Raw genomic sequence first — 16,450 nt, 5'->3', positions numbered from 1 at the left:
GTTTTAATGCGTAATTTGGTAAAGTAAAAGAGAAGGAGAAATGTAGTTGAAATTGTGTAGTAGATGGTGGATCCATAAATGAAAATATAAGAAAGAAGGAGAAAAAGGTTACCATAAATGGATATGTGACTATTTGTATGGGACGGACGAAAAATGAAATATGGTCAATTTCTATGGGACGGAGGGAGTATATACTTAGATATTAACTTAGCTCCTACTACCTCCATCTATAAAAAGTAGACTAATTTTATCATTTTGAACCGTTCACCAAAATTAGACCAATTCAAAATATAGAAAGTTTTATACAAATACCAACTCTAAACATCAATCTAAATGTGGATCCCACAATCCACTAGCACTACTTCCACCACATTTTCCCTCTCTCTTTATTACTTTATCAATTACACATTAAACTCATGTCATTTACAACCTTGTCTATTTTTTATGGATGGATAAAAGTATCACACTCGTTCATTATACGACTTATTTGATTTTCTACTTTCGCTAAAATATGAAACTAAAACCATATCTATACTTATATAGTGAGAGTTTTTTGAAAATTTACAGAAATTAGGGAAATGTAGGCATTGGTTGGTATAAATGATAAAATTAATCTGTTGGAGCTTCTCCAAGAGGCTTTGAACCCCTTTAAATACCAGGTTCTACTACTTACAGTGGCTTTAAGAGTGATAGGACTGGAGAGAATTGCGTAGGATGAGAGGGAATGTGGCGATAGCTGAACATGGTGAGAGGACGGCATTCGTGGCGGGGGCCAACTGAAGCGTGGGCTGGCCATGTCCACTGCGCGTGTGTGCAGAGAAAGAGAGTTGATGACTGATGACAATTGTGCTTGGTAATTGGATCGCACCAGAAAAGTCGAGTCAGCCTACCCTTTGAGTTAACCTCAAAATCATGGGTCAACGCCGGACATATCTCCTTCTTCCTCTTCATGTCATTCAAGACCATCTGGGCATCGGCACCCTCCGCATGGGCTCTAAGATCACGCTAATGACGGAACCAGAAAATAGTACGTCGGATACAATGAAATTTAATAGATAAAAATGTAATATTGAAATAAATATTAAAAACACATTACAGTAGCCACATTTTTTTGTTCGAGATTTTTTATGTGGGATATATAGTTGATTTAGTACTCAATATTTTTTCATTAATTTAAAAAAAAATCAGTAAAATAAAATAGAAATACTAATGAAACTAATAAAGGAAAAAATTTAAAAATAACTATGTTTAACTAATCCAGTACCAAAACTAACTAAAGCCCCGTAATAAAATAGGCCCAAAACTTTTGGCCTTAACCTAACTAAAGCAGCCTTCGTCTTCCTCATCTTTCCAATGTAGAATATTTGAATTTGAAGTGTTACTTCCCCAATTTCTCTCCTCAATTCTTCCTAATATTGTTTCCCACTCTTCTTATTTGATGTAATCTAAGTTATCGTGGGGTCGGAAGTGTATCTGTGATGGGTGGAAGATCGATTATGTCATTCTCCGGCAGTGCCCGGTGGACCGGCGGTTGGGTCGGTCGACCCCACTCGACCCCACCTGGGTCCGTCTCTGGATCACGCCTATAGTTGCGAACCTCCACAACCGTCCACCTGACATAATCCAAACCACGAAGGACGTCGCTAAGTAGCCTAAAAGTTAACGTGGGAACGATATTTGCACTTGCACAATTCCCTATGAAGGTCAATATTGCGATTAAGACTCATAAATCGTTTATGCCGTAACTCAACCGTGTCGTGATTATGTTGTTCAACAAAATTTTGAACAACGTAACCTGACTCTTTACTTAACTTAAATGCAACTTTAGCATTACAAAGTCATTTTCTAGAGTAACGTTTGTGTTTAGCCTAAGGCTGTTTATGATTGACTCGTTTCTCACCTTCTCTACTATACACAACGTTGTGACAAGATCTCCGACTCTCTTAGACCAAGGATATATAACAATGAGATAAAATTAACAAAAATAATTGTTATATATAAGAGCCGAAAAAGGGTCATTTAAACAAATCATTGATACAGTTAAAATATTAAAAGGATAGAAATCAAATATTAAAATCAGTTCATATCAACAAAACAATAGTTCATTTCAATAAACAAATACAGAATAAATAAAGTGACCATAAACTAAAATATTCATTTCTAACGATAGTAACATTTACGTCATTGAATCTAAATAAAAGGAGTGTAAAACAAAAAACATAATAGAGTAAAAAAAAACACATATTACAACAAAAAAACTATACAACTAGCCGGGGTCGCATGATTCTTCCTCCGACGAATTAGAATCAGAATCAGAATCAGAACTAAAGAGAGAGCCGCCAACTAGAGATTGAACTCATCAAATATTGTTCTATAAGAGGGTGTTAGATTTGCAAGATTGTATCCGAGATTAAATTTGTAGTGTGTTTGGTTCATGAGATTCAACCCCACAACTCAATCCTAGATGGATAATTAGTCAAAGCTAACCTCTTATGACTAAAATAATTTCACAACTCAATCCTAGATTGTATCTTGGTATTATTTTATCTTGGAAACCAAACACCACCTAAGACTATTGATTAATCTCCGTAGAAGGGTGTCCAATCGTTGCATCGTGTGTAGTTGTCGGATAAAGAATGCTCGAGGCATCCATTGACATGTTGTTAAAATCAAATCCGCGTTTTGGTGCTCGACTGTTCCATTATTGCAAATCAAAGTATAAATTATGGAGATTAAAAACGAATCCTGGTTCTGGCCATGGAGACAAAATGCGGATTACATGGAGAGAAAGAGATTGCAAATCAATGTATACAAATCTTTGCAAAATTAACGTGGCTTGAATTATGGAAGATGGAATTTATGCCAAATTTGAAATTACAAAATATTCCCTCAAACATGATTTTTGAATTTTATTTTAATATAAACATGTGATAGATGATATTATTTGCTTGAATTAATTATGACCACAAGATTATAGAAATGAGTGGACAAGATTGGTCTCTAATTCAATATTTAAAATTAGTTCGACGTTGAATACATGCAGGTTGTATGGACTTCATTTAGTTATAATTTAACAGTTTATTGGCTTTATTGACTTCATGAGTTTCATTGAAAATTATAGTAATTGAAGTTGTATGGATTTTTTTAATGGTGTGTATATTATTGCTACATTAATAATTAATATATATTTAATTAATTAGTTTGGCTTTAGGCGGCTTTCTTAATTTTATTATATAGTTAGTATTATTTTAATTTTACTAAACTAATTAATGTCTTAAATAAGAAGACACACGTTTTTTGTAAATTTATCGATTTAAATGAATAATTGTATTAGACAAATAAAATAAGAAAGAAAAAAGAAAGAAATTGAAGTTTTTTAAATCAATAAACATAATAATAAATGATGAAATGGTATTTACGTAAAACAAAGTACCAAGTTGGTGGGATTAATGAGTAATTTATCGATTTAAATGAATAATTGTATAGACAAATAAAATAAGAAAGGAAAAAGAAAGAAATTGAGGTTTTTTAAATCAATAAACATAATAATCAATGATGAAATGGTATTCACGTAAAGCAAAGTATCAAGTTGGTGGGATTAATGAGTAAATTAAATGTAAAATATACATGTATGGTTGCAAAAGTATAAAAAGTACGTAGATGTAGCATATTTCTTTTGAATTGGAGTTTGATGTAAACTAGGGGTGGGTAAACGGTTTTCGGTTAATCGGTTAACCGAGAACCGAACCGAAACCAGTCGGTTATCTGTTAACCGATAACTGACATTTATGGTTATTGGTTCGGTACCGGTTATAAGTTTTTGCTCTAAGTCGGTTATCGGTTATAATCGGTCGGTTATAATCGATAACCGGTTTAAATTCAATTTTAATTTGAATTATATGTTTATTTAATACTAGAAGAAATTATAATTTACTTTCAAACTTTATCACAATGGAAGAAAATGTAATTTATATCTAAATTTTGTCAAAATCTTGTATTGCAATGTCAAAAAAGTCCATTTTAATTTGTGTCTCTATCAATTATAGTATTATACTTATAAATTTATATCTCAAAGTCAATAAAGTGCTTAAGCATTTCTATGTAAAATATAGAATAACCCTTCACTTATTATTGGAGAAAAGTTTTTAAATTATAAATCATGTAAAGTCTAATAAGTCATATTGCAATGTTAAAAGAAGTCAATTTTAATTTGTGTTACTATCAAATATCTCAAGTCAAGTGTTTAAACATTATTTTAAAAATAAGATCTCTTAAAGTTAATAAAGTGCTTAAAAACTACTCCCTCCGTCCCGCTTAAGATGACACATTTTTCTTTTTAGTTTGTCCCAACTAAGATGACACATTTCCTTTTTTGGTAACTTTCTCTCTCCAATTAATACGCTCAACCACTTTTTCTCACTCCTATTAAAATATTCATCTTTCTTTATCTCTCTACTCTAATACTTCCACCCACATTTTCTCTCTCAAATTAAACAGTTTAACCAATAACTCCTAAAATCCCGTGTTGGCTAAGAAATGTGTCATCTTAGCCGGGACGGAGGGAGTAGTATACAAGTATAAACCAATTCGGTTAGTTCGGTTATAACCGATAACCGACCGGTTCTAACCGAGTCGGTTAATTAAGTAACCGAACCGATGATCGGGTCGGTTCCAGTTAGTTTTTTTATGGAATTTTGGGGTCGGTTAACCGACATATCGGTTCGGTTATTAACCGAACTGACCGAATACCACCCCTAATGTAAACTATCGAAGTAAAATTATTGTTTGATGTGATATTTACTAAAAAAATAGATTTAAGTTGTGTATAAATAATTGAAGATAGTTTGAGACTGTAGGGATCAGACCAGTCCAGATTCACTAATTACTAAGACCTCTTTGTTCTAGTAAAAGAGAGCTCAGCCAAACTCTCAACCACGCGGCTGATTTACAATGCAAGGTAATTATGAACATACAAGTAAATGGAACCCTAACTATTACAAGTTTCTTGACCGAAACCTTAGCTGGATCAATCAATCACTTTATACCCTGCACACTCAAGAAACAGGTTAGTAACTTCACACAAGATCCTTTCGGATCAAAGAAGAAAGACTAACAACAGTTAGAGAAACAACAAATCAGAATAGATCACAAATGTGGCTCAGAACCCGCCACATAGCCCATATCTATTCAACTAGAACTGAATCCAAGGGAGCACCGATGAATTGACTGGAGTCTACCCTCGCACCGTCAATGCCTTCACCACACAGCCCCTTCACACTGGATTAGTTCACCGCACACAACTCAAATCAGAAACCCTAATTCTCGCAACACCAAGCAACCGAAGCAGTTGTCTTCTCAACAACTCACACACGATTAATCACACAAGAACAGTGAAGAATCTCAAGGAATTGATCTGGAAGGCCATCGAAGAAGAGGAGAGAAGACAGAGAATCACCGAGAGTAGAGAGAGAAAGAGTAGAGTGTATAATAAGAGAAAGCGGTGCCTACACTTCTCACTTATCACACACAAAACACAAACCCTTGATCCAATAGCCGAGAAGCAAGATCCAAGTGAAGGGACACGTGGCAGACATCCAGCGGTGGTGAGTAAGTAGCTGAGCTTCTGGGCCAGGTCCGGCAAAGATAAAAGGCCCATACACAAATTAAATCAATCTCAAATAATAGTCCACATATCCAACGGAGGCGTTTCACGCTATACATGAAGCATGTAAAGCTACTTAATTAATTCAAATTGAAAACATGAGATCGTTACAATATCAACGCATATATACATCAAATTCCTATATTTTGATATAGGCATCACTTTAGTTGTTTACCATAAAATATGGATTGTCTTAGAAGTATGTTTAAATATTGTAATATAAAACATGTGCTACCTTTTATAAATGTAAAATTAAATACTCACTCTGTCCCATTGAAGGCGACCTATTATTTTATTTTTTTTATTTATCTCAATTAAAATGACTTATTACTAAAAATGAAAACATCTCTGTACTTTATTCTCTCTCTTACTTTACTTTCTCAACTTTACACATAAAATAAAGTTGCATCATCTTCCTTGGGATGGAGCGAGTATAAAATAAGAAGAAATGAGAATGATCATTCTTTGGATAAAGGGAAGGAATGGCTATTTGTATGGGAAATAGAATGGTGAATCCCGACGGGGATTAAGGATAAATATACCAAACAAATTAATGGAATAGAAGTAGAAATTTCATTTTATTCCATCATACTCTTCTTGGTACGGTGAAATAGAATGGAGGAATGAAATGATAATCTATTTCTATTCCATTTCTTTGCTTTGTATATATATTTTCCTTAGGAATCACCGTTCCTTTTAGAATTACCATTCCATTCCCCATAAGAATATCCATTTTTTCCATTTTATTGAAGAATGACCGTTCCATTCCATTCTCATTTTTTCTTATTTTAAATTTTAACAAAATTTTATAATATGTTATAATATTATACTTCAATTCAATATTATCTCAATATTATAGTTTCAAATTTTGTAATAAAACTAAAATCGTTATTTTATTTCATTTTTTGCCAATTTCAGTTATATGTACATATAAGTTCTATATTAAACCCTAATCTTACTCTGTATTATTTTTTAAAGTGTTATTTTTAATTTATGCATGCTTTAGTTAACCAAGTTCAATACATAAAATACGAAAATAGCAAATTCGTAGTTTATAAACTGATAAGAATAGTTTCTAATAAGGAAAAGAGAAAATGTAATTTGTACGAGGTCTCTTGCCGTATAAATGGAAGGCATGGCATTGAATTATAAAACTACATTAACTATTTATATGAAAAGAGACTTTCAAAATAGAACTGAGGGCTTTTTTTTGTATTTTAACAATTGTCCCACGGACCGAATGTCCAAATCATGGAAACATTCCAGAAAAAATTTGAAATTCAAATATTACATGCAAAAATAATATTCCGATGGTTGTTTTCTCCATTGAAACTTCTAGGAGATGCCAATCATAAAATATGGATCATATATAAAATAGTTTTTTTTATAAGTATTTAAAAAAATATACAAAAAAGTGGTGATCGAATGTTCTTGTTCTAGTATAATCCAAGAAAAACAGCCCTAGAAAGTACACGACTCCGGTACAAACGAACAAACGAACAAAGGGAAAAAGTTATGACAATTCTCAACCATAAAAATATGTTGATGGATAGATCTCATATAATATTGGTAAAAAAAAAATCGAAAACGTTCCTGGTTGTAGTTTCTCTAATTGGGAGTACTTTGAAACAAGTAATCCAAAATGTTATTTTAGAAAAACCAACTAAACAAAGAATTGTAGTGCATTACGGTCAAAAGAATAAATTTAGGATAAAATTAAAATATAAAAATAAGATCCATGTCATTAACCTTTTTCCACTCAATTTTATTTAAAAAATTAAATAAATTTTTAAATTTCGCATCAATCAAATATAAGATATCTATTAAGAATAGGAGGATGAGAACGAATCCTTAATTTAAAATGCTATACTCATCCGTTCAAAAAATTGGTCACATTTGTGGACGACACGGATTTTAATATAAAAATTGGTAAAATAAGAGACAAAGGAGAAAAGATAGATATAGTAGGAGAGGAAAAAAAAGTGAGAGAATGAGACAAAGTGGATAAAGTATGAAATGACATTTTCATTTTTGAAATAGGACTATTTTTCATTTGACACTCTAAAATGAAAAAATGAGACTGTTTTTCATGGAGGAATAAATATTAATTTTAGGCATTACATAAGTATTGGCCATAAATATTCTGTAATGGGAAAACTCATAGAATGGTAAAATCATAATTGAAGCTAGCCTTTGTTAATAAATTTCCAATTTAATTCAAGGAGTGTGGTCGAGTGGCCTGAGACCCATCCATCCTTGATCAAATTGTAGAGATCGATCATTGTCTTTAGGTATGAAGCAACTTTAAATCCCTGAATCAACTGTCTCATCCATTAAGGTATAAATCAGTGCGAAGAATAGTCATTGGACCTGCAAGTGAATACCGTTGGTAATTACCCAACAAAATAATTTCCTATTTACCTCTTTAATCTTGAAGCCAACAAATCATATGTTATGCTTTAATTCCAAACACAGAGAAATTTCGGCAGTGAAGCAAAACTTAATCAACTCAAGAAAATCAACATTGATTGGCCACGTGGCATATGTGCAATCTGGATTGTGTGGATATAGTCAGTTGAGAAGTGGTCTATCATCTCAAATGATCCAAAACTCAATATCTCCTATATATATAACAGTAACACCAACAATATTAATCATCTTCCTTCATCACACTACCTAACACCGACGTCAATTAATAGCTATCCAAAAAAATCACACTCGCTTGGAGATTTAATCAACGATCAATGGCAGCCGCCGTCGGTGCCGTCAGCCGCTTTCCGGTAAGGTTTCCCTACATGTAATTGTACCATGTTAGGTTATGTTTTACTAGATTTAGATGATCATCACTTGATTAATATTTGACCTACAACTACAAGAACGCCTTTTAATGGTTATAGTTTGTCAATTTTGGTGATATAAAACATCTATACCATTTCAAGATGTGGAAATAAAACTAGCATGAGTATCGGTTTGTATGATCAATTCAACTTATATGCAAAAGGAAGATAGGTTTGACCAATAGGTCACAAACATATGTTACTTCAGGTCACCATTAAATGTCTCATATTTTCTTATTTGACCGGTCTCAATAAATGTCCCGTTTCACTATTACTACTAAACTTTTAGTAAGTGAACTCATATTCTATCAACTTCATTTTACTCACAATTATTATAAAATTAATATATACAGGTGACTCCACTTCTACTAACTTTTTCCAATCATTTCTTTTATAAAATGAAATAATTTCTTAAAATCCGCAAAAGTCAAATTCTAGGAACCCGAGGGAGTATTATGTGGCATGTTTGAATCCCATATTTTATTAATCTCACATCAACTTTTGTAGGTGTATGTGCAGGTGAATTTGAATGGTGCCCCAAGCACAAGCAGCTTCTTGGGGAGCAGGTTGAAGAAGGCAAGCACCTCAAACAGTAGCCCCAAGGCTTGTTCATCAAGGAAGTTGAGAGTAGTAGCTCAGGACATTGATGAGAAGAAACAGACCGATGGAGATAGATGGAAGGGTCTGATCGAGGATGCCTCTGATGACCAACAGGACATCACCCGAGGAAAGGGTCTTGTAGACACGCTCTTCCAGGCCCCCACCGGAATGGGCACACACGACGCCGTCCTCAGCTCCTACGAGTACATCAGCCAGGGCTTCCGCGAGTAACTAACACTCCTCTACTCCATTGGTTATCAATTACTACTACTATAGATATATTTGGGTGATAATGTGTTTTACTATAATTAATTCTAGGTACAACTTGGACAACAAGTTGGATGGATTCTACATTGCCCCAGCTTTCATGGACAAACTTGTTGTTCACATCACCAAAAACTTCATGACATTACCTAACATCAAGGTCTTCATTCTTGATTGACAATTGAAACATAAATAAATAGTAGTATTTCACATTAATGTTAAAATTTGACCACTCCTCCTCTGAATACAGATTCCTCTGATTCTGGGAATCTGGGGAGGCAAAGGACAAGGAAAATCGTTCCAGTGCGAGCTCGTTTTCCGCAAGATGGGTATCAAGTGAGTAACCATACTTCAACTCATCAATGGTTTAATGAAATGTTGTTGATTGCTATATACACTATATATGGAAATAAAGCCCGATCATGATGAGCGCGGGAGAGCTGGAGAGCGGGAACGCGGGGGAGCCGGCGAAGCTGATCCGGCAGCGCTACCGTGAGGCGGCAGACATCATAAAGAAGGGGAAGATGTGCTGCCTTTTCATCAACGACCTCGACGCCGGGGCGGGGCGGATGGGCGGAACCACCCAGTACACGGTCAACAACCAGATGGTTAACGCCACCTTGATGAACATCGCCGACAATCCCACCAACGTGCAACTCCCCGGGATGTACAACAAGCAGGAGAACCCCCGCGTTCCCATCATCGTCACCGGTAATGACTTTTCCACCCTCTACGCCCCCCTCATCCGAGACGGCCGCATGGAGAAGTTCTACTGGGCCCCCACCCGCGAGGACCGCATCGGCGTCTGCAAGGGCATCTTCCGCACTGACGGCGTTCCAGACGAGGCTGTCGTTAAGCTCGTCGACACCTTCCCCGGCCAGTCTATTGGTAATTTTCCCATCTTACTATGTGTCGTTCAGAAACAACAAGAAACTTAAGCCCTTCTTGGTATGATAAAATGGAACGAGGGTAGAAAAATAAAAATACTCTCTCCGTCTAGGAGTAAATGTCCCATTTCTGGCCGGCTCGGGTTTAAAAAAATTGTTTACTTTCTAAAATACAGTGATAGAAGATATGAGTCCTACTTTTATATATTGATTTTTTAGTAAATGGTGAGTAGAGTGAGTTAGTGGAATATAAGGTCCACTTGCTAGATATAGTAAAAGTGACATGAGACATTTATTGGCAAACAATGCGACATTTAATGGCGGAAAGAATGGAGTAATAATGTAACGGAGCTAAAAATTAATGAAATGAAATTTTCTTTCCCTTTTCATTTCATTCATCATACCAAGAAGGGCTTTAGGATTTTTTATCTGCGTGTACAATGCCAGACTTCTTCGGGGCATTGAGGGCCAGAGTGTACGACGACGAGGTGAGGAAGTGGGTGAGTGGAGTTGGGATAGAGAACATCGGGAGCAAGCTGGTGAACTCGAGGGATGGACCGCCTACGTTCGCGCAGCCTAAGATGACGCTGGAGAAGCTTCTTGAATACGGTAACATGCTGGTGCAGGAGCAGGAGAATGTGAAGAGGGTGCAGTTGGCTGAGACATACTTGAAAGATGCGTCTTTGGGAGAGGCCAACAAAGATTCCATTGACAGAGGAATTTTCTACGGTTAGTTAAATAATATATTCTTCTTAGACATTCATAATATATCATGTGAGTTTGACATAATGTTTTCTGGAGCAGGCAAGGCTGCTCAGCAGGTGAATGTTCCGGTGCCGGAAGGGTGCACGGACCCGAGCGCCGCCAACTACGACCCCACGGCCAGAAGTGATGATGGGAGCTGCTTGTACAAAGTCTAAGATGTTTTTGCCATTCCTTTTTGGGTTGTGGGTTATATCAGTAGTTGAAACTGAAAGGTTGTATAAGTATAACAAGAACTGATGCAACTGCTTGGGAATTTGGGGTGTTATGTTTGGATTGAATACAATATTAATGTTATACCTATATGAATCAAATTATTAATCCTAGTTTAAATAATCACTACTTCATTCTTAGGTTCCCGATTCGAATTGGTTTGTGAAAGTTTGTGTTTATTTGATCGTGAAAGACAATTCTTCCAAAAAAAGTTATAAACAATAAGGGTGTGTTTGATACTATGGATTTACCTCCAAAAGCACAATTTTCTAGTCAAATTCTCAAGTTTGATACTACCTCGTTCCTTGAGAATAGAAAATTTTAAAACAACACAAGTTTTAAAGCATAATTGATCATATTAGTTGTCCCTCTTAAACTGGTCTTAATTTAGGATCATCCATTTTGTAATGTTAATAAAATTTGTTGTAAAATATTACATCCGGTGAACAACATGTATTTTAATATAAAATTAATAAAATAAGATAAAAATATACTTACTTTATTTCTTAAAAATAAAAACTTTGATAATAACACATGTTTAAATACAAAATTGATAAAGTAAGAGAGGAGAGAAGAAAATTTGAATAAAGTAAGAGAGAAAAAAGTAGTGTAATTAGTGTAAGTAGATTGTGGAGCTCATTTCCAAAAATATAGAATTTTCAATTTGACAAAACGAACCAATTTTTTTTTTTTTTTTCTATTTTTAGGAATCGAAAGTAGTAAAAAAAAAGGATTCACCACATCAGAGAAATAAATTTAGCACAAATATAAAAGAAATTGATTTTAGTGGACAACCCAAAATGAAAAAAAAAATAGAACTATTCTAAATCGGAAGTAGTAAATGTTTCTCTTCCGCTCACCCAAGAATTGGATTTACAAACAGAGTTAAATGGATGGTGAATAAAGTAAGAGAGAATAAAGTAAAAGAAAAAGTTATTTTTTTGACGAAAATAAAAATGACTCAATCTCTTAGAACTTTCTAAAATAAAATATGACTCTATTAATATGGAAGGGGGGAATACTACTGAATAATCATTTTAATCATTTCTATTATATGCAATATAAATTCTAGATCAAAAAAATAGGTATTATTAAAAGAAACTCACTTCTCCATGCTCCAAAGTACTACTCCCTCCGTCCCAAGATAAGTGACCACAAACTTTTCGGCATGGAATTTAAGCAAATGTGGTTTTGTTAGTAAAATGGAAAGTGAATAAAGTAAGAGAGTTAATAAAGTAAAGAGAAAAAGTAAGAGAGAGAATGCCAAAAAAAAAAAATTGAGTCACTTATCTTGGGACACTCTAAAAAGAAATATGAGTCACTTATCTTGGGACGGAGGGAGTATTAATCTATCTATATATATCTTTTATATAGTAGAATTTAGAAAATGGTGACCCTTGTCTGCCGATTATTTACAAACTGTATATATTTTGTATGCTAAGCTAACCTCATATCGTTATACTCTCTGAATGTTTACATCTTCTAATCCTAATTCTCATCGTTCGATGTCCTAAATTTCCATCAATATCGCAACACTGCCTCCTTGGGCTCTGCAAATTCACAAATTGCTTCATCACAAACGAAATCAAACCGCAAAATACAACCAAATTATTCAGTAGTAATAATAATAATAATAATAATAATAATAATAATAATAATAATAATAATAATAATAATAATAATAGTAGTAGTAGTATTAGTAGTAGTATTAGTAGTAGTATTAGTATTAGTAGTAGTAGTAGTGGTAGTGGTAGTGGTAGTGGTAGTGGTAGTGGTGGTGGTGGTAGAAGTAGTAGTAGTAGTAGATGACTTCAATCATGATGCTATTGAATTTATGTCAAGAGGGTTTTAAACACAAATTTTCAATCTTAACTGAAGTCCCAACTATGTAAACATAACATTGTTTTATGAGGCTAGTTAAATGTTACTTCTATGGACATACTCCCTTGTGGACTCTACATACAAGCTCAGAATTACTTTTAAAAAATAAACTACTGTAATTAATATTTAACTATACTTTAATTATAGATTATAAAATCCCAACAAAAACATCACCAACTAAGAATTATAGCACCAATGTGTCAAAGCCCATTATCTAGTGGTATGTGATTTCTCCAAAAAAATCATTAGTTTTTAAATGGGACAAGTCATTACTGATAGCTTCAACACACTAAGAGCACTTTCAACACATAATGAAGAATCCTTTTCATAAAGAAGATCATTTTCATAACAACTATGATCCATAATCAGCCCTTGTCCGCATTAGAAGTATCACTTGAGTTCGACACATGTATTTAGAAATGTAAAAGAAAGTGAGTAAGTAATGATAGTGAAATGTGGGGTCCATTTTTTAATATTATTTTATAATAGATTGTGAGTGGAATAAGTTAGTGGGAAGTGGGGTCTACCTACCATTTATAGTAAAAGTAAACTGGGAATCCTAAAGGCGGACAAACTAAAATGGTAAACCGAGACTCGTAATAGCGGACGGAGGGAGTAGACGATAGCAATCGACTAAAACGCAAGAAGAAAGCAAGACATACTAACCTGATCCCACTCCTGCTGCTCCATTTTGGATGCCAAGACCACGATGTTTTCAATGGCCACAGCACGAGCGTAGTCCTTGTTACATTTATTCACCGGCTGAGGCTCGACCTTTCTGTAAGTCGTGAGTGTTTTCCCAGTTTCCTCCACCTCAGCAGAGTTCAGAAAGAAGACAACAGGCCGTTGGCAGTGGTCACTGCTCACAGGCCGCGTGTTGAAAGTGAAGGGCCCGTCGCTCCAAGACCTCCATGTTTTGAAAGTCTGTTGAGGCTTTTCCAACTCCTTAGCTGTGAGCATAGTGGGAAATATTTGCACCACGTAGCCCCACGAGACTGAGACGGACCATTTGTATTTGCGGTGATAGCAAAAGCATTGCTGCAGGATTCTGGGAGGATCGGCCTTGTAGGCTTTCATCAGGGTGCTAACGGACTCGAGCTGAGTCTGGTTCGGGAACAAGGAGTTGACAGAGTCAAGATGGTGGAGAGAAACGAGAGGCGCCAACGGATGTGCTGCTAGGATCCCGAAAGCATCCCCTCTGATGTCAATCTGCAAGAATCATAGAATTGGAAGAGAGTTCACATCTACTGTCCAAGCAACTTAACAGCAGTACATGTTCAGTGATCAGGAAACTCAGGCAACCAGATATTGATCCGGTCTTTTTAAACCCGTGCCGTCCACCAATAGGACTATTTTCAGTACTATTTATTTTTAATGTGAAGAATAAGAAGAAACAAAGTCATGTTTAGGAAATTTTAACTGATACAACATCACTTTTTGACATTTAGGCCCTACACAATTACTGTTGAAACCTGTATTCAGCTAGTGATAGACCATTTTTTAAATTCTCATTAATTAATTATTGAAATATTTGTAACTTTAGAATTGGAATACATTGTTTTAATGTATTTAAAAATTTAATACCAGAAGACAATTGAAACCACATCTAAACACTACAGTCCAAACATTAGACGAAAAAACCAAGCACTGGATATCATAAAAACTGTAATTGAATAGCAAAGAAATATACTGCCTCTATTCCAAACAAGATTATCCATCAACATAACTCATTAATAAAATAAAAATATTTTTATTTTTATTTTATTCCCTTTTTTATATTTAAAATACAAAATAAATTTATATAAAATCTTAAGAAAGAATATTGGACGAGTGACTTTTAAGTGCGTTGTTTTTATGTCGAAATCGAAAGCTAACAAACAACACAAGGCCAGCCGTAAAAGCCGGCCAGTTAAAGAAAGAGAATATACGTGGCAGGTTACAGCCTTTCAAATTCAGCCACGTTACTTCGTAAGGTAGAGACACCACCAATATTCTGCAACAAAGTTTACGGCTGATTACCCTTTTCAATGTTTATAAAGTCATCATTATTAGACCTTCTAGTCAAACATTCAGATTTCTTAATCGACAAATTAAAAATCACCAAAAACTAATCACGAAAAAAAACAAAGTTAGAGGAGGCTTAGTTATACTTATAGGAAGCACCATTGTTCCTATTATAGTTGTAGACACGTGTCATCCAGAACGCCTGGTGTCACAATATTTGTAAAATTAATCAAATTAGTAAAACCGGACCTGGTGAAAACCCGGTTCGCGGGTCAGCCCGACTCCGAGTTCGCCGATGCAGGCCCAAACCCGCTGATCCGACCCGTAGAAGTAGTGGTAGCGGTTGAGGCATCCGTCCATAGCCGCGGCGAGTTCCGCCGCGAGCGGGTAGCTCACAGCGAAACCTCCGCCGCCAAACGCCATGTCGTACGCATGCATCACATCCTGCTCCACGCTCTCGGAGTTGCCGCCCACGTACACCATCCGCCGGTGATCGTGCCTCCCCAGCACCGCCGCCAGATTCTCCGGGAAGAACACCGTGTCGTCGTCCCCCATCACGAACCACCTCACCCCAGGCAACCCGACCCGGAACAGATCCGACCCGACCCGCGCTATCCTCACCGCCGCCTCCGACCCCGCCGTCCGTCGGAACCGCCGCCACTCCGACGAGAACCGGTGCTCAATTCCGCGCCGGGTCGACCCGGACCCGCCCGGGTCCTTCTCCAGAAAGACGTATCCACGCGTGAGGCCGGCTTCCCACCAGAGATCGGAGTAGCGCGCGCGGCTCGGCCAGGTGGCGGTGGAGCCGCCGATGCCAAAGGCGAGGTGGCTCACGTTGGTGGGGGAATCGTCGGAGTCGAAGAGGGCCGTGTACGGGTCGGTGTCGGGTCGGTCGGGTTCGGGCCAGGTGAAGAAATCGGGTTGGGACGGGCTGTAGACGGCGGAGAATGCGGCGAGGGAGATGGAGAGGATTAAGAGTGTGGCCATCGCCGCCTTCAAGGATGTGGTGAGAGCGTCGCGGGTCTTGTCTTTGGTATGATGAGTTTCAGAGCTTTAAATGGGTCCTGACCCGGATTATTCGACTCCGGGAAAGACATCTCTTGAATTGAAAAAAAAAACAGAGTGATTTATTGCATTTGGAGAGGTCGGTTTTGTGTGGATTTTCACATGGGGTGTTTAAAATGTTTTTAGAGAGAGAGAGAGAGAGTGGTTGATGGTGTTTGGCATGACCACACTTGAATTAGGAGGAGTAGTAGTGGTCTAGTGGAGTTGTCGCATTTAAGCAAGATTAACGTATCTCATCCTCGTATCACTTCCTTATCGCCTTCATTATCATTTCT

At 36.2% G+C, this 16,450-nt stretch overlaps 2 protein-coding genes across 3 annotated transcripts; one reads left to right on the top strand and one right to left on the bottom strand.

The window, feature by feature from the left end:
• Positions 1 to 8,306: 8,306 nt before the first annotated feature.
• LOC125188038 (ribulose bisphosphate carboxylase/oxygenase activase 2, chloroplastic-like) lies at positions 8,307 to 11,315 on the top strand. The gene is made up of 7 exons (XM_048084772.1): positions 8,307 to 8,442; positions 9,007 to 9,326; positions 9,418 to 9,523; positions 9,614 to 9,699; positions 9,779 to 10,251; positions 10,698 to 10,979; positions 11,055 to 11,315. The coding sequence occupies exons 1-7, from the start codon at positions 8,407 to 8,409 to the stop codon at positions 11,168 to 11,170; spliced, it is 1,419 nt and encodes a 472-aa protein (XP_047940729.1). The 5' UTR covers positions 8,307 to 8,406; the 3' UTR covers positions 11,171 to 11,315.
• Positions 8,320 to 16,374, bottom strand: LOC125188040. 2 transcript variants are annotated; one of them, XM_048084774.1, is made up of 3 exons: positions 15,360 to 16,374; positions 13,773 to 14,315; positions 8,320 to 8,453 (listed from the first exon to the last, which is right to left on the bottom strand). In XM_048084774.1, exons 1-3 carry the CDS (start codon positions 16,095 to 16,097, stop codon positions 8,397 to 8,399), a joined length of 1,338 nt encoding a protein of 445 aa, XP_047940731.1. In that variant the 5' UTR covers positions 16,098 to 16,374; the 3' UTR covers positions 8,320 to 8,396. The 2 variants fall into 2 exon arrangements, with proteins under 2 accessions (XP_047940731.1, XP_047940730.1); XM_048084773.1 differs by lacking the exon at positions 8,320 to 8,453 and adding an exon at positions 12,566 to 12,775 and having other exon boundaries at positions 15,360 to 16,371.
• Between the last annotated feature and the right edge of the window lie 76 nt (positions 16,375 to 16,450).

This window comes from Salvia hispanica, chromosome 5, assembly GCF_023119035.1.
Source record: "Salvia hispanica cultivar TCC Black 2014 chromosome 5, UniMelb_Shisp_WGS_1.0, whole genome shotgun sequence".
Lineage (NCBI taxonomy): Eukaryota > Viridiplantae > Streptophyta > Magnoliopsida > Lamiales > Lamiaceae > Salvia > Salvia hispanica.
Note: the sequence above shows the minus strand (reverse complement) of the source record. Positions and strands in the feature narration are given on the sequence as shown.

What these genes read in the sequence shown, in the direction of transcription:
- LOC125188038 (XM_048084772.1), top strand. Translation starts at nt 8,407, where the DNA reads ATGGCAGCCGCCGTCGGTGCCGTCAGCCGCTTTCCG. An exon ending in GTGCCGTCAGCCGCTTTCCG is followed by an intron (nt 8,443 to 9,006) that starts GTAAGGTTTCCC and finishes CAACTTTTGTAG; the next exon opens with GTGTATGTGCAGGTGAATTT. An exon ending in ATCAGCCAGGGCTTCCGCGA is followed by an intron (nt 9,327 to 9,417) that starts GTAACTAACACT and finishes AATTAATTCTAG; the next exon opens with GTACAACTTGGACAACAAGT.
- LOC125188040 (XM_048084773.1), bottom strand. Translation starts at nt 16,097, where the DNA reads ATGGCCACACTCTTAATCCTCTCCATCTCCCTCGCCGCATTCTCCGCC. An exon ending in GCGAACCGGGTTTTCACCAG is followed by an intron (nt 14,316 to 15,359) that starts GTCCGGTTTTAC and finishes TGATTCTTGCAG; the next exon opens with ATTGACATCAGAGGGGATGC. An exon ending in AGCAGCAGGAGTGGGATCAG is followed by an intron (nt 12,776 to 13,772) that starts GTTAGTATGTCT and finishes GTGAATTTGCAG; the next exon opens with AGCCCAAGGAGGCAGTGTTG.